Source organism: Periophthalmus magnuspinnatus, chromosome 22 (genome assembly GCF_009829125.3).
Source record: "Periophthalmus magnuspinnatus isolate fPerMag1 chromosome 22, fPerMag1.2.pri, whole genome shotgun sequence".
Lineage (NCBI taxonomy): Eukaryota > Metazoa > Chordata > Actinopteri > Gobiiformes > Gobiidae > Periophthalmus > Periophthalmus magnuspinnatus.
Genome location: NC_047147.1, coordinates 16598347 through 16624506, shown reverse-complemented (window position 1 = coordinate 16624506; position 26160 = coordinate 16598347). Strand labels below are relative to the sequence as shown.

At 39.4% G+C, this 26160-nt stretch overlaps 3 protein-coding genes across 7 annotated transcripts in view; 1 reads left to right on the top strand and 2 right to left on the bottom strand.

Moving 5' to 3' along the window:
• Positions 1-10670, top strand: part of fancm (FA complementation group M) — a 32545-nt gene extending 21875 nt beyond the window's left edge. The window contains exons 14-24 of the mRNA XM_055230920.1: positions 1752-3219; positions 3305-3393; positions 4457-4525; positions 4697-4816; positions 5570-5729; positions 5806-5912; positions 6870-7291; positions 7637-7730; positions 8239-8557; positions 9163-9457; positions 10211-10670. Coding sequence (XP_055086895.1) covers positions 1752-3219; positions 3305-3393; positions 4457-4525; positions 4697-4816; positions 5570-5729; positions 5806-5912; positions 6870-7291; positions 7637-7730; positions 8239-8557; positions 9163-9457; positions 10211-10322 — 3255 coding nt within the window. The 3' untranslated portion in view covers positions 10323-10670. The remainder of the gene's footprint in view (positions 1-1751; positions 3220-3304; positions 3394-4456; positions 4526-4696; positions 4817-5569; positions 5730-5805; positions 5913-6869; positions 7292-7636; positions 7731-8238; positions 8558-9162; positions 9458-10210) is intronic.
• Positions 10671-11240: 570 nt separating this feature from the next.
• Positions 11241-26160, bottom strand: part of LOC117390486 (mitochondrial basic amino acids transporter) — a 222062-nt gene continuing 207142 nt past the window's right edge. Inside the window, exons 2-5 of one of the 3 annotated variants that reach the window (XM_055230929.1) lie at positions 18129-18362; positions 15337-15380; positions 14374-14457; positions 11241-13515 (exon numbers count right to left, since the gene is read on the bottom strand). In XM_055230929.1, coding sequence (XP_055086904.1) covers positions 12745-13515; positions 14374-14457; positions 15337-15380; positions 18129-18162 — 933 coding nt within the window. In that variant the 5' untranslated portion in view covers positions 18163-18362 and the 3' untranslated portion in view covers positions 11241-12744. Of the gene's footprint in view, positions 13516-14373; positions 14458-14630; positions 14823-15336; positions 15381-18128; positions 18516-26160 lie in introns of those variants that run through there. The other 2 variants (XM_033988235.2, XM_055230930.1) reach the window with 2 other exon arrangements.
• LOC117390676 (tryptophan--tRNA ligase, cytoplasmic) lies at positions 19462-25967 on the bottom strand. 3 transcript variants are annotated; one of them, XM_055230924.1, is made up of 11 exons: positions 25886-25962; positions 24511-24625; positions 23884-24100; positions 23701-23809; positions 23110-23229; positions 22388-22570; positions 22209-22309; positions 21657-21769; positions 21409-21582; positions 20344-20484; positions 19462-19916 (listed from the first exon to the last, which is right to left on the bottom strand). In XM_055230924.1, the coding sequence occupies exons 2-11, from the start codon at positions 24616-24618 to the stop codon at positions 19758-19760; spliced, it is 1425 nt and encodes a 474-aa protein (XP_055086899.1). In that variant the 5' UTR covers positions 24619-24625; positions 25886-25962; the 3' UTR covers positions 19462-19757. The 3 variants fall into 3 exon arrangements, with proteins under 3 accessions (XP_055086899.1, XP_033844350.1, XP_033844349.1); XM_033988459.2 differs by having other exon boundaries at positions 25872-25912; XM_033988458.2 differs by having other exon boundaries at positions 19463-19916; positions 25854-25967.

Below are 26160 nucleotides of genomic sequence, written 5' to 3'. Positions count from 1 at the left end.
CCAAACTTATTCGACACGTTTCCTTTTTAATTTTAGAGCATGCTAATTATCCACAGTGATGAGTTTATAGGTGCTTTTCAAAGCTTTCAGACAAAAAGGCAAGTTTTGCTGTCATGGTAAAGCTGACAACTAGCATGACATCTGTTCTTTACCTGATATTAAAAATGCTTTATAACTTTCAGAAAAAGCACATGACTTCAGTTACCTCTTCAATATCTTCAATTGTGATATTCATTTTTTGGCATTCAGCCCACCCCTATGTCACCATCTCATTTCTCAAACTGTGCAAAACACATGACTAGCTAGCAATGCTAACCTGGTCTTTAACTAGTCCTTCAAGTAGATCTGTATGCTGTTTGTATAAGTGATGTGTATTTCCACCATTGCCTACAATAATTTGGGAAATAGAGCAGTATATCTAGGCCAAATTGAAGCAGACATTTTTGGGGGTCCATAATGTTCTGAATTTGCGGTACAGTGGGCAGGAGACGGGCGCTGCATGGTGCTAATAAACCTTGTGACCTGAAAGTGCAGAACACAGCAGGCTCTGCCAAAGCCTTTGCAGGCTAAAAGTCCAAGTACTCGGCAGAAAGATTTCATGTCTCCTCCTATTCACTTGTTTTTGTCAAAATCAGGCCAACTGCGTTTCTCAGATAATAAAATGGATGAGAGCCACATCAGCACTTTTGGTAATCATTCACACCTTGATTTTATATTTAGCGCGGTGACTGATTTCCAAGTATTAATAATCTAAATTTTCCATTTGCTCTAATCCTGCTCCATAGCTTGTGCTTGCAAGTGCTTAACAGGTCCAAGGTCACAGAGCAAGAACAGAGTAATCACAATAACCATTAGATATTTGTGTTTTAGCCACTGTAAAAAAATATTTCTTTGTGAATTACTGTATTGTCATATGTTTGTGGCTACTTCTTAAAGGTAAAACAAAGCAACTTGGTGTACTATGGCTACATTCCTTTAGTAGTTTAGTCGTTTAATCGTTTAATCATTTAATCGGTCGATGGAGTCTTAGGTGACCAGATTTGTAATCAACAAGTTATAAGGATTTATATGAGACAACAACAGAAAGGAGAAGAGAGTGAGTGAGTTAACTGAAGATTTGTCATTTTTTGTATTTAAACTTGTAAAAAATTAGTTTAAAATTAGTACTTTTTCTGCATGAATAGTTGTTTTTGCATGAACTCCTGTGCAGGTGTATTCTTGTGAGTGCAGTTTGGGTTAGATACATAGAGAGAAATGGGATCGGCAAGACATGCCTTTAGTTGACTGAGATTTTTTTAGTTGACTACATCCCTAAAGTGTACAAGAATCATGATAAAATGCAAATGGCAGCGCATGCTCTGTTGCGGCACCGTCAGCCAGAAAGTCAGAGCATTTAAGACAGAACCTCAACGTTCTCTGATCACTAAAAACAAGTACGATGTTACATTGGGACCACTGCTCCCCTGAGAATGAGATTCCAAGTGTCAGTGGGCCTATCCTGTAGAGTTTGCATACTGGAGTGTCAGACAGTTTCTATTTAAATTCTTGATACCTGATTCAACTTACAATCTGTCAGGCTAGTGACACGGAGTGAAGGAAGGATGAATTTATGAAGATGAGTTTTCACAATAGATTTTGGGCTTTTCATACAAAAATGTTTACAATCCTACAAGAGAATCCTAATAATCCTTATGGTTTGTTTTTCAGCCATAAAGCCAACCCTTAACTCTGTCCTTATGTTTATCTTTTAGGGGCAGTGTCACTATGAAGATGAGCTCCGGCCTTACCTTTGTGAAGCCAACTCCAAGAATGCACAGAAGAAATCAAAGCCATGTGCAAAAAACAAAAAAACTAACCATTCATCTTTATATGACCCTGACTTTATCTATGATGAACGTGAAACGAACATACCTCAGGAGGAGCAAAGATTTCCTGTTGAAAGCACCGCTGTGACTGAAACTACCTCATCACAATCCGTAAATGACAATTGTATGGAGATCTTGGAGGATGCCTCTACTTCGAATGCTAATAAAGAACATGTAAAGCCCAGTTTAACAGATCATAACTCAGATCATATACCACTGAAGTTTGATGAGGAGGCAGATCTTGAATTTCAGGCCATGTTTTACTTGCCAAATTGGGGTACTCGTCTTTCTTCGTTTAAACCCATGGGAAAGGACAGAGATGATCATTTAAAAGTTATTCTCGCAAATGTTTCAGAGTTGTTGTCTCGTTCACCGCCATCGCTGGATTTCGAAGATGCCGATATTTTGAGTTCGGAAATTGTCTCACCAAAGGAGCCGACGTGTCAGCCATTTCAAGTCACTTTCAACCTTGATGATGAAGACGAGGAAGGGGAGATGGAGATCAGTGACAATGCAAACTACATGGAAGATTCGAGAGCTAAAATTCAATCAGAAAAAGGCAGTACGATTCATAGCAGTCCGACTTGGGAAGAGGTTTTTGAAGATGATGTATTTGAGGAAAATGCAAATATAGAAAGAAGAGAGGAAGTGATAAAATTGACGGAGGTTAAAAATTTTAAACCAGATGTAAATGAGAGTATAGATCTGTTTGAAGATGATGAGGCCTTCTTGGAAATGTCAATTCCAGATATCCCTACTCCGAAAGATTCATCCATTCATCAAAAAGAGCAAGAAAATTGTGAAATAATCAAATCAGAAACTTTGGGAAATGTTGACAATACAACAAAAATCATGATGTTAGAGGACACACATGTTGCGGAAAATTCTCTCAGCATTAAAAACATCAATGATTTAATAGCTATTGAAGAGCTTGAATGTAAAACAACAAATTTGCAACCCAAATCTTTTGAAAACTCCAATGATTTATTCTCTGTTAATTTTGATCTCGGTTTCTCAGTGGATGATTCTGAGGAGGAGGAGATCACCGAAGCAAATTCTTCTAAATGTCTACCCCCCTCTCCACAACCTCAAAACCCTAGACTCTCTCTTCAAGCTAGCTCCAACTTCTCCACTCCCTACACCGGTTTTGCTAAGCAGCATAGGCCATCTGTGCGGCCCCAAGAAGCCACATTGTCCAGCCCACGTTTAGCACACATGAACAAGTCAGATCTCTTCTCGTCTCCCTTGGGTGCCAGAGGAAGTGCGCTCCCTTCTCCAATCTCCACACTTCACGCCTCAGCACCTCGACTTAAACTAAACCAAAGCAAAGGAGCAGAGAGCATGAGGGAACTAGGTTAGTTTACCATATCCAGGATAAAATTTTTACTTTTTATGAAAGTATGACCAAGATGCTAACATGTTTGTTTTTTGGATCTCAGTGAAAAACAGCAGTGACAGTGAGGAGGAAGTGGTGATCCAGAATAGAAAACAACCCAAAAAGCTCCACTATTTTTCATCCCCGGAAAAGGTAATTTTTGGAGTTATGTTGCAAATCATTTATTTGGGCGGGGTGATATCTTCTGGGAATGACCAAATATCCGGTCTCTGTAGTTGTCGAAACTAAAATGAGCAGATTTTATACATAAAAATTCCACAAAGTGTTCTGAAATTCATGTGATTCTTATTGGTTTAGCAGTCAATATTTCAGTCTTTTCTCAAAGGTCAATGCTTCAGGATTCTAACACATCAATTGCAGAACTAATCAAAATGCCACAAATGACGTAATTTCCCCAAAATTGTTTAGCACCGTAGTTGATACCACGAGCAAAAGAGTAGCAGCTATTCATCTTAAATATAGTACTAATGTGGCCATATGGGTGTGTACTAGAACTCACAGAATTACAGTATGTTTTCAATCTGCTGCATCATTTTCTGAAATAAAAATAAAATACATTAAAAATGATATAAAAAGGCTGCCCTCACTACCATGGGAAGGCAAGTTTATTTGTATAGCACAATTTGTACACAAAGTATTTTCAAAGTGCTTTACAGAAAAAGAAAGGCATTAAAATCACAATACAACAAATAACAACAACAAACAACAAAACATACATAGTTAGCATACAATTAACATTAAAAGAGCACATTTAAAGAGAAGAGTGCAGAATAAAAATTAAAAGCCATAGTTTTAAATATTGACTCTTGTTTAAGCTAGATAACATCCATGCAGTGAAGGTCAAAAGTAATCCACCACAATCTGTGCCAAGCCAATTTTAAGTCCATTTCCTGTGTACAGACTGATGATATCTCATTCACACACATCAGTCCGGCTTCTCCATCAGTACCTGCTGTCGTCATGACAACCATCTGTGCTGTCTTTAAAGGCATCCTTATCTCACGGACCACAGACAGATAACAGCTAACCTGGACCTTTTCATTTGTTTGTCTTCTTGTTTTCTGCCAATGATGATGTTGATTTGTATGCTATTGTTGTAGACACAACTCCAGATTAATAATTCAGTATGGCATTGTTCATTGTCACATTATGAATACTTAAGGGTTGTGTATGTATTTCTGTTTCTTGTTACTAGACGAGAAATGTCAGTGACGTGGACTCCCCAGTGGTTCTGAAGAGGAAACGTGCTGCTGCACTTGATACAGTAAGTTTGAATTTATTAACTGTACCTTAATATGTCATTAATTCCAACTGTATGCATATATATTGTACATTATACTCAATAAAATTATCCATTCCAGAAAGTGTAATGTTAATATGACAGATTCATGCATTACTAATGCTATTTGAATATGTATTTGTGCTTTATCGCCAGTCTAGTGAAATGGAGAAAGGAACTATATCTGATGATGATTTCCAGAATGACTCCGTCTTCACAAAAATCAACCCTGGACCAGAACCAAAAAGAAAATTCCCAAAACAAGGAAAAGACCAGGTAACAGTATGGCTCATACAAATATTACTAGTGTAGCCAAAGTGACCAAAAAATGACCATTTTAATAATGATGCATTGGATGTATGTAGTGCACTTTACAGTGCATTATTCATTCACTCCACACACTGCATGTGGTAGTAAGATACTATTGTAACCACAGCTGCCTTGGGGCAGACTGATGTAAGCCAATCTGTGCTATCACTAACACTCACACGCAGCACTTTCATACGAAGCAAGGTGGGTGAAGTATCTTGCCTAAGGACACAATGACAGAACTTGGTCCGAGTGTGAATCGATTCTCTGACCTTCGAGTTGGTCGAAGAGTGTTCGAACCACTGACCCATTATCGCTCTGTATACATGTGTTATGTAGAAAGATGCCAGCTAATAGTTAATATTGTGTTTTGCCCCCTGCAAACCACAAAATATGCAGTCTACTTATGTTAAAAAAGGCTAGTTTAAATCTCTACAAACCTTTTACAAAATGTATGTGACAGTTATTACAAATCTAATGGCATTGCTTGTCAGAAATGTCACAACTAGATAATACTAAAATTGATAGTTGGGCAAAACATCTAAGTTTCTATCATTGCTCTTTTCCATAGTGCTTTGTTCCTGACACCATTCATCTCTGTTTACATAGAAAAGCCCAAATGCCAGCTGTACAGATAAATACCACTGTTCAGATTAGGAAGTCACCTTGAGCGGTGCGTATCAGACCTAACATTTTCACTGATGTCTCCTCCTCCGTCAGCACTCCTCCCGCCGCAGAGCCCACCACTTTCTGGACGACGAAGCTGAGCTCTCTGAGGATGAGGAAGTTGTATCCAGCGATGAGGAGGACGGAGAGGAGCAGAACCGGTCACTAGATGGCTTTGTGGTGGACAACTCCCACCTGTCCCAGGGACTCGATGGTATAGCAGTAAACAATATGCTTATAATCTGGGCTGTGTTGGTTGATAATATTTATGTATTTTTTCAATATTTTAGAGTCAGAGATGCATGGAGTTTACCTCAAATCTGTCCGAAGCCCTGCAGTGCTTGGAAAGTTCAAAATGTCTTATAAGAGTCGTAATAACATGGATATATTCTCCCAGGTATTTCAACAGTCACATTTTTAAAGATTAGGATGAATGTTCTAGTTTTCTCTCACAAATTAAAGTTATGATTAGGAAAGGACTGAGCTTTCTTACCTTTCTTTTTTAACAATGTAGAATCAATGACTTATCAATATTAGTTTAACTGATCCTCTAAAGCCTGCATTTGATGTCAGAAGGATTCGTATAAACCAGGAATTTACTAGTTTAAAAGTGTATGCCCTGAACACATGATCTCACATATATATCTCATTTGTTCCTATCATTTGTACTGACCTTTTGTGGTTGGTGTTATAATTCTTAATGAGGCCAAATAATGGAAAGGAAAGTAGAGCCTAATCATTTTTCACTGACTGCACAGATGATGTTGTTGTTTTGAGAAATTCTCCTTTAATCTGCTGTGGGTGACTGTCCTGTTCCCAGTAACTTTGTGCTTAATACCGGATTATGCTGACATAGAGGCGTAGACAGGTCCACTCATATTTTCCATTAGAGTTTTGCAATAAATTGAATTTTAATTACAGCAAGATTCAATAGATTCAAATTATCAGTGATATGCTTGTTTTTTTATTTTATTTTTTGTTTATTTTTTTTAAAGAGTTCTACAACCAATCCAGCTGTGAAAGTATGTGTTCTCATTCATAAAATTTATATTGAAAGCGGTTTCATATTGAAAATCATGATTGATCAATATGAGGAAAGAAAAGTGAGGAGATGTTTTTTCTCTTGCCATATGGCCCGGTCCCATCTTTTGCGATGGCGTGTAAAGGTCACACTAAATTCTCATAATACCCACATATTTTATTTTGTTAAGTCATAAAATATCCACATTTATGAGAATAGTGAATAACTGAAGCAGAACAAGTCATAATAAGACTCATAATATTACAATTTTAATTCTCTCATCAGTTCAGAATCATAAATGTCCTCTTTTCTGAACTTGTAAACCACTTACAGGTCCCAGAGATGGATGAGACGTATGCTGAGGACAGTTTTGTGGTGGGCAGTGATGAAGAGGAGCAGAGTGAAGACTGCAGTGAAGAGGAGGAGGAATTGGGTCCCCTGCTCCCTGAAGAGTCTTACGTGCATGGCAAAAGACAGTACGCCACCAGGAGACGAGTGTTCCTCCACCAGGCCAGAGCCAACAGAGGGGGCACTAAAGCCAAATGCACCCGGGTCATACGCGTACAGGACTCCAGTGATGAAGAGACAGAGGGCAATGATAAAAATGCTGTGGTTACACATGAGAGGTCAAGTTCCTCTCATGAGAATAGACTGGAGCATCACAATGGACAGTCCTCTTCAACCATTGCATCCAAGGTGTCAAGACTCAGTCGGGCACCGAACGTTTTACCCACTAATGAACAACGGGATGAGAGGTGAATGAATGCTCGAGTTGCATTGTTCTTAATTGTGAGACACTTGATTTTCTGCTCTTTGTATATTTTCAAGAGTGGAAATACAATACTAAGAGAGTAGAGATTGTTGGGAACAGTGAGGAAATAACTACACGAGAATATCCCAGACAGTTGTTTCTGTGTGGTATCAAAGTATCAAAAGTGGTAGAAAGGGCTAAGTGAGCAGGGCTACAGTTTACACTCAAACTACACATTTTCCTCACTCATGGTTTGAAAAGGTTTGTAATCCAAGATGAAACTTGACTTTTGGCATAGCATTGCCATCAATATTATATCAAGATTTAAAGCTTTTCTTTTGTCCTTTAGGTGTCGCAAGAGAATAGAAACTGAGCATCTTCTGTCTGATGAGCTGGATTTTGTGGAGTCAGACTCTCTATTAGCTGCCAATACTTCTGCACAGGTAAACTTAAGTCCTCAAAGGGTAAATATTAAGTAAAATTATATAAATTTTACATAACTTGCAATTGTTAAACAACACAGAATCAGATTTTGTTAATGTAGGGTTTAAAACACGCAATCAGCTTGTTGCGGTGAAATGCCACTATCTGCAGTTAAGAATGAGGAAGAAAAAGTCAATGGACCTGTTTCTATGAGTAGTTTAATACTATTAATACTAGATACTTAAAAAGTCTCTCTCTCTCTCTCTCTCTCGCTCTCTCACTCTCTCGCTCGCTCTCGCTCGATATATAAATATATATATATAAATATATAAATATAAATATATACATATATAAATATATATATATATATATATATATATATATATATATATATATAAATATAAATATAAATATATATATATATATATATATATATATATATATATATATATATATATATATATATATATATATATATATATATATATATATATATATATAATTTAATCTAGTCTTTCTCCTCCCCAGAGCATCCCCTCAGCCTCTGCACGAGCCCCCCCTCACACCACCACAGTGGGCCCAGTGCGCCTCCTGGTGGACAGCCGGTGCCTGACAGGAGCTGTGGAGCTTGTGACTTGTCTGCGGCAGCGTCACTCAGCCACGGTCCATGTGTGCTCTCTGGACAGTAGCTACATCATCGTGAGCGCCCGCATGGCTGTGGAGAGACAGGGCCAATCAGATGTTGCCTCTGCTCAGAACAGGAAGCGATTGGTCGAGAGAGTTAAGAGCTTGCAGACGCTGTTTGAAAGAGTGTGCTTGATTGTAGAAAAGGACCGTATTAAGCCAGGTTGGTTATTGTCAACACTAACACTTAGGATCTATATTTTGAAATCACAAATGAATAATAACTATACTGATTTTTGTTTTAGTAGTTAAGCAAGTTCTAATGTTTCTGCATAAAAATAAACACTGCTAGATGCTTCAACCTTGCATATTTGACTACTCCAGAGTATCCAGTAGTCTCCTTTTGAAAGCTCAAAACACGGCATGACCTTGAATGTAGTCTGTTCCATTCATCTTTGCCAGTACCACATTTCCTTCACTGCAGACCTCCAGTGCTAGCAGCTATTGTTTTTAGCCTCATTTACTCTGCATGACTCCTCAGTGTCCACACATTTCTAAGTATAAGAGTTGAATGATCCATAATATTTTAACAGCTGGCTTAGAACTAATAAATTAAATACTTAAATAAAATAGGAATAAAATAGGAAAATACACACAAATACACAATAAACACACTGACAAAAGAAATATGTTCTGAGAATGTGCCAATTTCTGGGTGAAAATTTTGGAATGGATGGCAAGCCGACTTTTTATTGCACAAATCTGATCCATGTAACAGTGCATATTATACCGTACATGTACCTTACGTAGATGTGCTTGCTTTTATAGGTGACACAGCACGGCCATTCCAGAGAACGCGTTACTATGACAGTACTCTGGCCGCTCTGGTTCGTTCAGGATTGAGATTGCTGTGGTCCAATGGCCCTGAAGACAGCGCCGCCCTGCTGGTGGAGCTGGCCCGGCTAGAACAGAGGAAGTCTCATGGGATCTCTGTTCCCCTGGACGTGGCAGGCGCGCTCCGGCAACAGGCTCTGCAGATGTATCTCAACTTACCCTCGGTCAACTACGTGCACGCGCTCAGCTTGTGCCACAACTTCAGAACAATAAGCCAGCTCGTAAACAGGTTAGGATCCAATTGAAACGGTAGAGTACATATGACATTTTTTTCATTTTTTCTACTTCTTTCTACTTGCGGTGAATATTTATCATAGTTTTATATCAGTCCAGTGGTAGTTTGTGAACAAAGGTTGGGGGAAGAAAAGAACATTTCAGGAAGTTGTTCTACAAAATTGAATAGCAGCCATCATTTCAACAGTTGGCTTTGACTCTAAAAGAAAAAAAAAAAAAACACATTTGTGTGACCATGTTAACATTAATTTAAAGCCATTATATGTGTTTAGCCAAAAATATACTAAAATATAAGCCTGTTTTTTTGGCAGTTTTTATTGGTCCTAAATACAACGTCCTTATTGTGGGGGGGCTTTCATCTCCACAACCTTGACTCTTATTTGGTCTGAAGGAGGGCCTCCTCCTTGCTTGTTTCCAAATGTTCCTTTGGCTATAATACTCCACAGTATGTTACAAAGTATAGCTTCTACGGAATCATGCAGGCGACATGCCACTTACAGTTACAGTGTACCTTTAGGAAAAAATAAGTCTTGTTGATTAATAACTGTTGTGTAAATTAGGTGAGCTTTGGCCCTTGTTTACAGTATGATGGCCGCTGTCCATGTCCAATCAAGAAAAATTATAAACTATAACTTCACTAAAATTGTCAAACTAGTATTTTAATCTTAAATTTAAAGTTATGTTATTAATTAATAACCTGTCATATGATTAGGACAGCATAATAATGGTTTCTGTTCTCACCTTTCAGTTCCATTGAAGCCGTACAAAAGGGAGGCTGCATGAGTCGCTCCAGGGCAGAAGAGGTCTACACATTTCTGAGATATTCTTGTGACTCTTTTCTCATGAACACTTCAAGATAGAATGAACACAAGCTTATTCACAATGAAATGAGAACAAGCCAAGGAAATGTGCAATATACTAATGATACAATGCTGCATTCTGGTTTATAGTTGTCAGTCCAGTAGTAAACAAGAACTAATAATGTGATTTACTATGGTTTATATTGGATGGACTGGCATAGCAATTGAATTTTACATTTTTCAATACATAGGCCATAAAGTTGGTTGTAAATGTATTTAGAAAAGTAACCACCTTTGATTGTAAAATCAGGGATAAAATATATTTGCTGTAATAAGAATTTGTGTTTGTGTATTTAAGCACAACTAAAGTAATTTATATTTTATAATAAAAAAAACAACGTTTTATTTTAGTTGGGTGTAGGTGCATATATTTTCCTGAAGTTGCTCATTTGTAATATGCTTAAGTAACCACTAGGGGTCAGGATTAAATCACCTGCAGGGGTCTAACCTGTTGCTTGAGATCCACTTTTGTAGTAAAGGAATTAGGAATTTGACAGAATCCACTGAAGAATACAAAACTGACTCCCCACATGCCCATTACTGTAAACACACTTTATTAGTGGACAAAGTTAGACATCTAAATAATGGTTAATGGTTTACAGGCATCTTACTGTACCCCGTCATTCTTATATTAACCAATAACAGGAGAAGCTGTTGTATTGGTTTTGTAAAAGTAGCTTTGCGTAGGCAAGTGACTCTACACCAAAATGTGCAAAGTAATTCACAAAATCACCATAAACTACTGTACTTAGGTTTTACTTGAAATAAGTTTTAAAATGTACAAACAGTACAACAGACATGTGATACTCTGCAACCACCAGGAGAGCACAGTGTGCTTTGTGTTAACAAAAAAAAAAGAATTGACTAAACAAATGTACAGTAGAAAACATGAGACCTATCCATCCATCCATTTTCTTCCGCTTATCCGGGGCCGGGTCGCGGGGGCAGCAGTCTAAGCAGGGACTCCCAGACTTCCCTCACCCCGGACACGTCCTCCAGCTCCTCCGGTGGGACCCCAAGGCGTTCCCAGGCCAGCCGAGAGACATAGTCCCTCCAGCGTGTCCTGGGTCTTCCCCGGGGCCTCCTCCCGGTGGGACATGCCCAGAACACCTCCCTAGGGAGGCGTCCAGGAGGCATCCTGAGCAGATGCCCGAGCCACCTCAGCTGGTTCCTCTCAACGTGTAGGAGCAGCGGCTCTACTCCGAGCTCCTCCCGTGTGACCGAGCTCCTCACCCTATCCCTAAGGGTGCGCCCGGCCACTCTGCGGAGGAAACCCATTTCAGCCGCTTGTATCCGCGACCTTGTCCTTTCGGTCATTACCCAGAGCTCATGACCATAGGTGAGGGTAGGAACGTAGATTGACCGGTAAATCGAGAGCTTCGCCTTCCGGCTCAGCTCCTTCTTTACCACAACGGACCGATACAGCGACCGCATCACTGCAGACGCTGCACCGATCCGCCTGTCAATCTCCCGCTCCATCCTTCCCTCACTCGTGAACAAGACCCCGAGATACTTGAACTCCTCCACTTGGGACAGAGACTCACCACCCACCCGGAGAGAGCATGAGACCTAGTCTATAGAAATTCACAGTATTTACACTTGCCTTTGGAAGAGCATCAAAGCTGCACCAACCCGATAACATTCAATCAGCAAGAGCATGGAGCAGCAGCAGCAGCGGGCTCCACTCACGCATAGACAAATGCTTTATTTATTAAATATCACTTAAATAGTCCCCTCCTGGAGTTGACCTGCTGAAGAGAAGCAGCGTGGACTAACAGTGCTTGTGTCACTGACTCACAGTTTAGACAAACTGTTTGAGAATCACAGCAAACAGAAATAATATAATAAAATAAATACAAATGCCATGGGACACCTGCTTAAAAGTAGTAACAAGATAAAGTACTGTAGCAACAGCTACAATAAATATATACACATTTAAAAAGGTCTTTTGGCATCAGATCATGAATTGACATGGTTTGTGGTACAATAAATATTGACAAAGACATTACTGCATGATTGGTTTAACCATTATAAAATTTAAAACAAAACCTAAACCATTATAAATTAAAAGAAATACATTTTATACAATTCAGTACTTAACCCTTAAACCAAGTTTACTGCTTTAATTGTGTACAAAAATGACAATAGTATGGAAGCCTATGTAACCAACTAGAGGGGTACCTCTCCAAAGACTCTTTACAAAAGGGCCACCACTGCTTAGCAGTAAAAAAGTGTAGTGTACTGATACGGTTTAGATTTGATCTACAAGTTTTCCCACTCTACTTGTAACAAGCCATTGTAACAAAGAAAAAAGAAAAATACTGTACAAAACTGACAATATTTACATATATTGTATAGTCTTATTAAAATAGACCATTACATTAAAACCTAGGATCACTTTGAATGGCAAATAAGTGGAGCCTTACATACTGCTGGGCTGGGACTGAGGCTGCAGTGACTGCAGTGGGACACTAGGGGGCTCCGAGTCTTGGATGGGGCACTCCTCTCCCTCCCTCATGTACATGAGGAACAGAGTCACTGTAGCAAAGGTCGTGGCATTAACAGGGAAGGCTCGAAGGAGTGTGGACGTGAGCCCACGAGTGAAGACCCTCCAGCCCTCCTTCTGAAGGCTCTGCCGAACACAGTCCATAATGCCACTGTATTTATTAACCCCGCCCACTCCATCTGCTTGGAGGCGGGACTTAATTACATCCACTGGATAGGTGGAGATCCAAGAGGCAATTCCGGACATCCCACCAGCGAACAGCAGCTTGGGAATCATGTAGGAGTCTTCTGGCTCACAGCCCAAATGCCGTGTTAGCACATCGTAGGTCAGGAAGTAGACCCCAAAACCAGGAGTCTCTCTCAGTAGAGTGGTCACCATGCCCCGGTTAATGCCACGCAGCCCCTCCTTCCTGTAGATTCTCACTAGACAGTCCAGAGAGTTCTTGTATAGCTTCCTCTTGGACTTCTTCTCCCCTGTGCCCTGCATCTGCATGCGTGTCTTGGCGAGTTCCATGGGGCAGCAGATGACACACTGAATTGCCCCAGCAGACGCTCCGGCCAGGAACTGGTTGAGAGGGGTGTCCCGGCCCAGCTTCCTCATGGCGTTCCCCTGCACCCCAAACACTATAGCATTGATGAAGGTTAGGCCCATCAGGGGAGAGCCCAGGCCTTTGTACAGTCCCAGAGCCTACAACACAAGTCACAGAGAACACCATTTTATTTTCATCATTATCCCAAAGAGTGGAATGTAGCAAGCTTGCTGCCATTGGAAATGTAGCTGACAGCTGTTGATAGAGGTGCACTTCTCAGCATGCCCAGTCACTTCTTGGCTTTAAACTGATCTGATGCATTAAAAAGCCCCCGTGACCACAGCAGCTGTATTTCTCCTGCAGAATGTGAGGCTGACCAACAGATCCAACATACTGGATCTGCTGCTAATGAAGTATACATCCTCTGGACTGAGACTGCACCTTCTATTCAACCAAACAGAGTACCCATCTTCACAGTCAGAACTAGGACACATAAGTGGAGATATTTTTCTATTGTTCTACTGTAGCATAATGAAAACACACTTAAAATGTCATTAGATTTGAATTATAATACATACACCATCCTTCTGCGAACGGGTCAAGACTGTTTATTTGGTCTGTGATACAAGCTAAATGTACCACTCACACTTGCAGTAGCACAGTGGAAGAGAGGACAAATGTATTGAGACCAAGCTTAGCCCACTTACTCAAATGGCACATGCTTAATTTAGGCCAGACATCCTGGCTGACCTCACCAAAAAGACCACCCCCTCTTCATCACCACAGCCCTGCCCCATGTCAGGAGCTGGCACACTATAGGCACATGCCCCCCTGGTGGAGTCTATTCCATTATGGCCTTGACTGCACATGGTAGAAAGTGGAACATCTCAGTTTTAATGCAGTTTACTATAGACAAAGTGTTTAAAATTGTAGGTTTTATTTATTGACTTTTGGATTAATATATGTGGGCAACAAGATAAAGATTATTGAATATCAGTAAAGCTAGTGTATCTTACCGACTCCTGGCGAATAATGGACTGGAAACAGTGGTATGTTCCGCGGTAAAGGGGTTTGTCCACATTCTGAACTTGAAGTCGCACCTAAGAATAAAGGCACAGTGTTACTGGGACATAGAGGGATTAAAAAGATACAACTCATGTAGTAAAGCTATGAAGGTTTCTTTGAAGGGAGAGGGTACATTCAAAGGGACAAAACTCATCAGTTCACAGCGGGGGGAGACAGGGGAGAGAAAGAAGACCTTGACCGTACTTACTAGGTTCTATTTCCGTGGAGAGCGCGTTTATGTCTCTCTCTCATCTACAACACAGTGACACTGGCACTGTTAAAACAGCCTCCCCCAGCCCCACAGCACACACCCACTCAGGAAGAAATCACATTGAAAGCATTGTACACATTATTCCAGGTTTTCTGCCCTTTTAAAACACAATGCAAGCCTAATTTAGTCTACTGGGTGACAAATGATTAACTTAAACTCAAGTAACATTGTGTTTGCTAGGAAACTCCTTATTTGTCCATAGAGAAAGATTCAAAACTCTAAGTGTGTTTTTGCAAGTGTAGTGTAAGGATGGAAGCATCTGGTCATACAAGGTTCCCAGGCCCAGAGTCTACAGCATGTGTAAGGTTAGGGAGTGCATTCAGAAGAATGTGTGCTTTGAAAACATGAGCAGCGCAGTACATCAGTGTTTCAGTGTTCTACATGACTTTGAGCCTCCATACAATTTTACATTCAGAATCTTTCTCCAATATCAAATACATGTGTAATTCCTAAAGCACCATTTTACTTCATACATCTATAGTTCAGTTTGAAAAAAAATATTAGCAATCTTGAGTTCAACCAAGACAAAGTATGTGTGTACCTTAGGCTTATAGGAATCAATTCCATGCAGCAAACACCAGTCTGACCACAAATCTACAACAGTGTACATGTCATGAACAGGACAGAAGTATCCAACACCCACCTTCACAGTGTCGAAAGGATGTCCCACCAACACCCCAGCAGCACCTGCAACAAGCCACCAGGTCAAGTATAGAAAATCAAACAAAGGACTAAAAAGAACCCATACTCATCTGATTCTAATTCAATTTGATTCTAAAAAGGACAAACAAGAATGAACTAAAATTAACACAAGCAGTTATAAAGGGCCCTCACAACACTTGAGACTGTGAAGGACACGTTTTAGTGGGAGGGCTGCCCATCAACTCTGGCTTGACATTGTAGATAAATGTTTGTCCCATGTTAACTTTGCAGGAGCCCTGGAGAGAGATAAAAAAAAAAAAAAAATGTCCAATTCACATCTCATTATGTCCAGCTCATTAAAATACACAAATACTGCATTTGGTCTGTTCAGATTCAACGATGTTTAAAAAAGGGTTGCAGGTATTTTTATGCTTTCCAATTGGCCGCTTTGTTAGGAGCTCATTATGACCACACCTTAAAACTTATGTATATTCTTTTTATTCTAACCTTTGATCACAGGTATGTACTGATCATGCTGCCTCAGTTTGGAGTCTTTGAGCCACATAGACCTTTTTGCTCAAGGACACAAATAATGTGCCAGCAGATTTCTTTGAATTATGACAAATACATTTTTTTGTGGTCATGCAAATGTGGCTGCAGATTCTGCATGGTGTTCATTGGCTTTTTTGCTCAGAATCATATATACGAATGTGCTTACCAAATTGTATTAGTCTATGACAAACAAAATTTTTCCATTGCATTTTAACTTTGCAGGGTGAGCCGGAGAGTCATTTTAAAAGATAGAAGTTTAATTTACATATTGTGTCCAGGTCATCAAAATGCCTAAAGCTACATTGGATCTATCTAGATTAGATATTTTTTTATACTTTCAAAATGGCTGCTTCGTTAAAGGTTTGTTATGACCACACATTAAGAATTTGAAAAATTCTTTTAACAACTTTTGACCCCGAATTTGTCCTGATGATCAGGACAAATGCCACCTCATACCTTGGAGTCCGTTGAATAAAAACTCTAGGATAAGTTTGTATGAAGGCTAGATTTTGGAACACTCAAGTTTGGGACAATATGGCAGACACACGGTGTCATAATATTCTTTTTCATCCACCACAAGATGCTCTATGTACCCATCATAGACCGGACATACCTAATCCGGTAGCCACTGCATTCCAAATAGGAAGCCAGCCTGGATGCACTTCTGGCTCCTTTGAAAACATTCTCTCTCACTCAGTAACTATTGCCTTCAGGCTCATCATTTTCGTCTTAAAATGTTCATATACTGTGCTCTACATGATCCTGGTGTTTTTATTTAGGCCGTAAATCAAGACCAGACAAATCAGGTGCCTGTTGCTGTGGTCCTCCTGCGAGTGTTAGCAACAGCCTTGATTGACAGTGTTGCTAAGCGCCCACCCCCTGCCAAACCAGTGATTCAGGCTGGAAGGAACGTTACCTTCAACAGTCTTGCTCCGGATTGGCTCTTTGGTTGCCATGATACTCTGAATCTTTGAATACTTTGAATTCCAAATTTGGATGGGCTTCATTTGGGGAGGGAACGCTATGGGTGACGTCACACGCACTTACTCCAAGGTACCTATTTTATGTGTCCACGTTGAAAAAATAGCCTCCGCCCCCTCCTATCTCAAAATGCATTTGAATTTTCCGGAGGACACCACTGAGCCTTTCTGCAGGGAGGTTTTTGACGCCGTTATGCAATTAAATTTGAGTCAACCTCTAATTTTGTGGCGATTTACAAGATTTTTTGTGCATTTTTTTTTTTCAGGTGCGATTTATTTGACGGAAAGGAATAATAATAATAATAATAATAATCTTAAAATTTGATTACACTTTTTGACGCTAAAACATCTTTATAAATTCGTGAAAAGTCCACGACAGATTGACTTTTATGAATTAAAAAAAAAAAAAAAACAACATTAAAAAGAAGGCACTAGAGAGCCATTTTAAAGATCTTAATTTGTGCGTCATTATGTTCAACCGTGTAGTCCGCGTTCAACTCACACATGTGCACGCGCGCTCCACTGGGTCCATTAAAATCCCAGTGTTTGCAAAAGATATATACATTATTATTATTTAATCATGGCGACGCCTAACCTTCTGTTTAAAATCTAACTGATATTATTTTATTGCACATGGGTTTTGTGTCTTTTGACCAAGTTTGGAGTGTTTTTGATGAAAACTGTTGGAGATGTCTGTCACGTGCCCATGCATTATTGTTTACTGCTTGATTTTTCCTCAAAAAATGACAAATACAATAGAGCATTCGTACGAGTGCAAGGGGTGCTGGGGCCCTAACAAACTAGGCAGCAGTTGAGGTCTAGAAGAGGACCTTGGTGCACTCCTTGTGCAAACACAAAACATGTGACAACTTTCCCAAACATTTGAAGCGTGGGGTGTCTACAAGACCACTTTGATCAGTGTACAGGGCAGGCATTAGGCCCTGTCCCATGGCCCAGAAGTATGTGATCATGTAAACACAACACTTTCGGACAGAGGTGATGCAAAGCCCTGTCGTGACGTGGATGAATGAATGGCCACACACAACACTTCTTGAAGGCACCACTCCCTGTGCGGAATGTAACATCCAGCTCTCACCTGCAAACATTACATTTGACTCGGAAATCAGAATGTTTCATTTACTGCACTTTGAGACGTGACTGGTTTATTTGGTGACATCTACAGGAGTCAATCAAGAAGCTCAGAAAACTTGCTAATGCCAATGAATGCTAATGCTACTTGAAAACCATGTTGAATCCTCACCTCCCACACAGCCCGCGGCGAAGTCCAATGCCATTCCACTCAAACTCTGCCTAAAACGAAACTTGGGCAAACTTGAGAGGGATCAATCACTGCTTTGCTCCTGTGACTAGAGTCTGGTTGATAGATGTGATTTCTTGGATAAACAGGCTCTAGAGGAGTGCACGGGCTCCGGGTTTCCTCGTTGTTTCCTCGTTGTGGCACTATGCTGATGTGTCCTCACTTCCACCACAGCTCCTGTCTGTGCGCCAAGCCCTGCTATTTCTGTAGAGACGTGAGTGTAGCGCAGAAAAAAGCCCAGCGCGTCAGGCCTTTTTAAGAAAGCCCAATCGCGTGAGGATCCACAAGACAACTCCCCCCGGGCCCGCGGTCCACCCCACGCCGCGATTGGCTGTCCCGGACACACAGCTTTCTTCACCACTGGCAAAATCAACACTCTTATCACACTCTTCGTCATTTACAGAGGTTGATCTGTTGTTGGAGGAGTTCAAATAAAGAGTTTATTTAATATAATTTACTCCATCCTATATAATATTCTATAGACACTGGACAAGTGTCATATTAGAGCTTTAGATTTAGATTTCCCATGGGTGTGACTGCAAAGACATTATTATTTCAGTTAAATCTGATTATATACTATACTGCAACACTGGACTATCAGGTTCAAATGACTTGGCTTTTAATTGCTCAGGTAATATGGTAGAATGTATTAAAATGAATGGAGTAGCCGATGTGAACTGGATAATAGATAGTGGCCATCTAGGAAATAAAATATCCAGTTGTACGTCATAAATGCCCAGTTCCCAAAATGCAGCGCTATTTGTTTATCACCTGTAAGAGCCATATGCACACTGCTAGTAAGGGGTCTGTAAGCTGAAAAAACTCACATCTTGCAGCAACCACGCTTGCAGCACAAGGTAAATTTGTTCAGGGTTTAGGATTTTAAGATAAACTGACCCGTTTTGCCTTTCATCCAGTTTCCTTGTAGAACATTAATGTAAGTTTAAAAGCTCTGACGTGTGCAATATATCTCTGCTTTATCCGTCACTTAACCCAGAATCACTGCCATCCTTCCTTCAGTACTGAATTTATAAGTTGCCTTCATCAGAGACTACTTATTATAGACCTACAAACGCACGCAACACTTTGGCCCAGTGATATGAGTTACACATACACCAAGAAACACGTATTGATTTTCATCAGTCATTTTAGAGTCAATGGAGAACCCTGAGCAAAGCCTCAACCACCATCTTCCTGTAAGAAGACAGGGGCACAAACCACACATGTAGTTATACTGTAGTTGGATTTTAATAACACATATTGTACATTGTACAGGCAGCCCATGACAATTCTTGTATATATTTCACATAACAGATGGCTCATACAGAGCCATTGTCTCTTGGCTACAGTTTACATATTTGCTGAGAATTTGTACAGTGACACATTACACCTGGTTCTGGCTGGAGACCTTGGGCATGACATAACATGTTTCTAAAAAGCACAAAGAAATATGGCTAAATGATATATTACATTTCATGATGAAGAAGGGCAATCCCACATGCACGATTTTATTTTACTTACTTTCTTGCTTTGAAAACCTCCAGTTTAATGTCCATACAGTGATAATCTTATTTAAAAGTTAAAATTTAAAGGCCTAGGTGTCATGAACTGTTTGACTAGCTCCTCTGTCACTTGTTTACGTCGCTCTTGATGTGTGGCGATCATTGGTTGAAGTGTTTCAATTAGGATCTTCTTTAGTTCCCCTGTTAGCAAAGCTCCACTTGTGTAGTCCTGCATGAATAAATCAAAACAAAACACGCACACACAAGTCAAAATGTGAGCAAAAATGTACGTTTGTCATATGAGTAATAGTTTGTGTACAAAGAAGAATTCATTTTTGCTTTTTCAAGTTGAGAATGAAACTGCTTATTATAAGTTAACCAGCCTGGGTTTCTTGATTCAACAGCTGATCACAGTTTATTTAGACTCCATCTTAATTTCCTTATTATCACTTGTATTATTAAAATAGCCTTCAATTATTCCTGTCTGTAATTCCTTTAATGCAGATATTTTACAACACTATTCTGGTGATTAATCTTATTTAGAAGGTATCTATATTTACATCAGACATCATCCTTAAAGAGTGTGACACACATTTCCATTCTCCACTTGCATAAGCCAAAATTTATTCTACGTTGTACAAGGACCAGTAGCTCACTTGTCGGATCTTTTCGAGCTGCTCATCATCCTCCAGGAAGAAGGTGAGATACATGAAGGAGACGTCCACCTCTGCGTTGCCTCCAAACTGTCTGTGCTCCTCCACTGTGTCTTTGCCTCCAGAAAACGCATGCTTATTTATCTGCAGAAAACAATTCATAGTATATTTATTTATGGAGACAAGTTAAAGTCAACATTCTTGGATAATAGTGTTCATGATAGGTGAATGGGTTTTTAAAGATTGAAAGATGACAATCTTTTTGGCCAGTTTAGAATGGTGGGATCAAATTAAGCAGATATAATGCGTAAAAAAATTAAAGGTGCATTATTTCTGTATAATCCCTCAGTTGTTCAGGTCTGATCCATAGCAAAAGATGAAATTAAATCTGCCAACTGGACAAATTGTTGTAGGAGTGAAGACGTTTCGCTGCTCATCCAAAATGCTTCTTCAGTTCTGATCAGAATGTTGGTGGACACTGCCTTATATCTGTCTGAAGGAAGGGGCTATCTACACTGAAATTATAAACAGCTATTGTCTCTACTTTCATCTTAAACGATCCTATTCAACCACTGAACGATCCTTGAATAGGGCTGTTTAATCTGAAACTGGATTCAATAGCTGTTTATAGTTTCAGCGTAGTTAGCCCCTCCCTTCAGATAGTTATAAGTCACTGTCCACCAACATTCTGATCAGAACTGAACTTGGATGAGCAGCGAAACGTCTTCACTCTTACAACAATTTGTCCAGTTGACAGATTTAATTTCGTCTTTTGCTAAAGGTGCATTATGCAACATTTCTGATGGAGGGCCCACCACTTCCTCGTATCCATGGAGCCGTTTTGTCTAAAATGTTCCACAGTATGACATTAAACTGATCCATCTTGAGTTTCACATAAGAGTGGAGCAGCTGGCACGGAGCCGTCAACCTTTGTGTTGTCAATGGCCATCTGTGCCAGGCCTGACTACAACTGCTGCTTTATGCCAGCCCTATTCTGAAGCTTTACTTATGCCCTATCAATTTCCACAATTTCGCCTCAAATGTAAATTATATTATTATATACGTCACCTTGTTCTTGATCTGTTTGGCTGAGTCTGTGAGAAAAATGGATGAGTTGGCATCACTTGCACTCATTTTGGTTTGTGCCCCCTGGAGAGCTGGGAAGAACGTAGAGTGGAGCAGGGCTGGTTTAGGATACCCGATCCTTGGAGCCACATCTCTGGTCATTCTAAAGTAGGGGTCCTGGAAAATTATTGTTATAGACGTTATTGATATTAGTATTAGAAGATTATATTTATTTGTAGAAGTCTGCGTACCTGGTCAATGGCACAAGGGATAAGACATTGGATATCTTTTCTTTCCCCAAAGATGTGTGGGAAGGAGTTACTGAAGGAGGGAGCAGCCTGAATTGCTGGAAAACTGATCTTTCCTATACATGAAAATAGAATAAAATGAACTGATGAATATAGTTATTTAAGTATTTTTACATATATTTAGACATGGAGAGGTGAGGAATATATTGAATTATTCATACTATTGTAAATTATATTTTGAAAATATGCAAAATTTGAATAACTGGTATATCAAATTCTGAAAAGGTTATTGTGATCTTTCAGAAGGGTCTCAAAGTGATATATCTGCAAATTTGTGATCCTGCATAGCGTATTTGTCTAATTATACTTAAACCTAAATGAACACATCATGTTTAAGCACATTTCAATTGAATGGGCCAAAATATCCTGTATTATTATTGGGGAACTTCCAAATATGATGAGGTTTAAACTTTTGCCGATATTGCCAACCCCTACACATGGAATATAAAAATGTCTTATACCAGCATCCATATGCAGTATAAAGTGACAAGTTACCAATGCAGTCGCTGTCTGTGAAACCAAAGATGCCTTTCACTTGGTTGAACGTCACATGCTTTTGTACTTTTACCACATTCCTGTAGAACTGAGGAGAGGATCTGGAAGTAGAGAACATAACATTATAACAACAAGATAACTCTCAGTTTGAAAAGGAGGAATGCAGACATTTTATTTACCCCATGTAGTCGAGGTCAGAGAAGATAAAGGTTTTGTTGATGTCAAAGCCACATGCGATGATGTCCTTGGCGTTCTCCACAGCAAAGCGATGGCACTCCTCCACACTTAGGTCCTTCCACAGGTATTTCTCGTCATCAGTCAGCTGGATAACAAGAGGGATGTCGAATACGTCCTGCAGCCACCTGGCATAGAGAAATGAGTTAGTGAAAAAACCCCACAAAAAACTACCCAGTTACTTGATGGGCAATATCACAATCAATCAATAAATACAATTATAATCATTAACGATTTTTTCCCTCATATTGATTGGTCATGAATTTTCTTTTTTTTAAATTGAAAACAAATACACATTACTCAAAGGTCTTCCTCCAAAGTCTGAAGTGTGCTCCAAACCTATGCTTGTCCTGACAGAGGATTGCACCGACATTTAAAAATGACTGAATCTCACTTATAATTTGATTAACTGCACAGACTAATCTAAAACTATTGATACTATATTTTCACTTGGGCAGGTTATAATACTAAAAAAAACTTATATACAAGTTTAATATCTAGATAACTACTATAAGAGTGCAACATCATTGAAACAACCATTATTTTGGGTTTCTGAAATGACATAATAAGGTGTAAAAAGAGTGTATTTGCAATTATCATTGTGGTATTTTCTTAGTTTTAGATTCATGTTTGAAATTCCACAGCATGGGCAGTAAAGAGGACTTACTTGGTGAAGATGAATGGGATGAGGTGACCCACATGCATGGCCTCTGACGATGGACCTCTGCCAGTATACAGGTAGAAGCTTTTGTGCTTCTCATATGCGTCTAATACTTGGTGCATATCTCTGTGAACAGAAGAGTAATACACATGTGTTTTTCATTACCCTTCATACAGTCAACATCATTGTTTGATGATTAATTTAGTAACTGTACCATAGCAAGATATAATTAAAGATGCACTATGTAACTTTTCTGTTGGTGGGTTAATCTCTCCATGGAGATGTTATCAGTTTGCCTAGAATGTTCCACAGTATTGGATTAAAGTTATCTACATTGCATTTATTTTATTTTAGAAGTTTTTACTGCTCAAAAACATGCATGGTATCTTTTCTCCATAGCGATAGAAATGTTTAACGCCATACTGTAGAATATTCCAGACCACGTAATGACCTTTCCATGGAGAAAAACAGGAAGCGGACTCTTCACCAGAAAAGTTACATAGTACACCTTTAAATATACATCAAATTCTGCAATGTGTAGAACTTATGTTCATCTAAATACTCAGTGATGAATTCATATGTTGTGCATATACTGACCTGTGCGAGAAGAATATTCCTCTTCTTAAAAAGCGGTGAGGCTTCTGTCCTGATACTTTCTCTATTCTGTCCACCAGCTCCTTTTCAATTTTACTGCTCCCAAACCTCACTGTTAAAAAGCAATAATTAACTCACTAACTGGCATATGTCAAAGAGTATGTTCTTAGATTGTGGGCTGCTTACATATAAGTTTGTCATAGTCCACTCCTTTGGCATTGGTGGTGGTCACACTCCATGGGTTGACTTCATCTTCTTCAGTAGCGTCCTCTGCTGATGGACCATTATCAGGTACAGGGAGGTTTTCAGGGGGAGGGCATCCGGCTTTGTAATCCTGACCCGTTATCTGTTTGTACTCCACTTTGAGCTTCAGCAGTAACTGGACTGCAGACTCTATTTCAGTCTGTGGGAGGTAAAAGGACAGTCAGATTATGTTGTGATGTTGAAACGTACAAGACAAAATACACCTATTTAAAAAGACAAAAATATGAAAGTACTCTTAAAAATTAGAATTTAATAATCACTAAAAGTTTGCAGAATATATTTCCTTCAAGTTGCCAATCATACCAAGTAAAAACAAAAGTCTAAACATGATTTCAAAAAGGGTGTAGTACTAAAATACAAAACAGAAACCATTAACTTCAAATGACCTTTTAGATATAATATGCATGACGAGAGTAAGAGAATAAAGTGTACAAATTAGTACATACCCACAATGCAAGAGAGTGTCAGTATTACATGTTAAAACATCTACATAATAAACAAAAATATAATGCCTTTTCTTCATATTTCTAGTGAGGATATGTGCCTGACCTTCTCAGCTTTAGCAGTTTTGAGGGCTCTGACTTGATCACCCTGAGCTGTCAGTCTCTCATACAGCTGTAGAGGAGTCTGGGCGCCTTCACCATCACAGTCTGCCATCTTCACACTGTCATACGTTTACCACACAGACATTGCAATTATATTCTAGAACACAAAGTGAAATAAAAAAAAATACAACAGGCATAGGCTGTAAGAATTTAAAGAACACAATTACATCTAACTATAAGAAAGAAGTTGTGGATTCCCTGAGTTTCTCGGGTATGAGCCTGTGATGGAAATTTAAGTATATTCATGTCATGTCTTTAAGAGCATTTGATCTGTGTCAGTCTGTCAGACCCAGACCAGACATTAACATGTGTAAAGGCTCTGTCTCCATCCCACAGGAAACTCATTGTTGTTCTACCTATCTAAGTGTAAAAGTTCATTATCTTATAGGTGTGAAACAAAAGACACTCTGCTTTGAAATGTATGTAGCATTGTCATTCTGGTATAAAATAATAAAATAGTCAGAGTTCAGATGCTCGGGGACTGAGACTGGGGGTAGATGGGAACTTGGATGGAGACAGGGGAAGACGTTGAAAGACTGCCAGTCTGTGGCCAGGGCAGGCTGGGCCCTGTCCTGTCTGTATCTGCTGTAACAAAGAATAAACCTTTTTCTGTATTTCCAAGCTTTGCAAATAGTTTACTTTTAACCTAGAATTGTAATTTTTCCACAACAAGCCATAGCTCATAAATTGTAAATTCTGTCAAGTGGACAATTTAAGAGTAAAGACCTTTCACCGCTCATCCAAGCAGCTTCTTCAGTTCTGGTCTGATTGCTGGGAGACACACCCTTATGTCTATTTGAACTACACAAAGTGTGAGCTGAGACATAATTTGCCTAATCGTTCAGGCCCCTAATGGGTGATCTCACACTTATGATGACGGGATGGCAATAAAAGGATTCTGATTCTGATTAGGATACTAGCTATCACAAGGAAAACAACAGTGATAGCTAGTATTCACTCTAAAACTTTTGTCCAGTTGACAGAATAACATTTTTCTTTTGTCAAAGAACAAAAGTGGCAGATTTAACTAAATAGTCCATATTTCAAAGTCTGTAATGAGAGTATTCAAGATGAATGTTTAAATTTGTCTAGCATTCGCATTTCTTCAGTTACACCAGCTCATCATAGCCACCAGGTGAGCAGGCTGTCAGTGCTAAGCTGATCATAACAAATCCTCTACCTCGGCGCTCATGGATGTTCTAGAAAAACACGACAATACAAGCATTCCAAACAGGACAAAACAAAGCTAATAGTGGCACAGAAATTAAATGTAAAATAAGCTCATACTGTAATATATTGGCTCACAGCTGTCGGCTCACTCATTCAACTTGCATCAGCCCGTGAGGAGAGAGTGTGTTCGGGACAAAAGCTTCCCATGTGTACAGAGGATCTTAAACGTTCCGATAAGAGTGATTTTGCATTTTGCAGCTTGAAACAAATATTTACTGCAGTGGTAAAGTTATTTAATTAATCAGTTGTCTTCAGTAATATTTATTACTCACAAATTATTTAAAATACGGACGAAATATTTTACAGTACCCGGACAAACATTACAGAACAATTCCGCCCCGCTCTGGTACTTTCAGAATAAAAG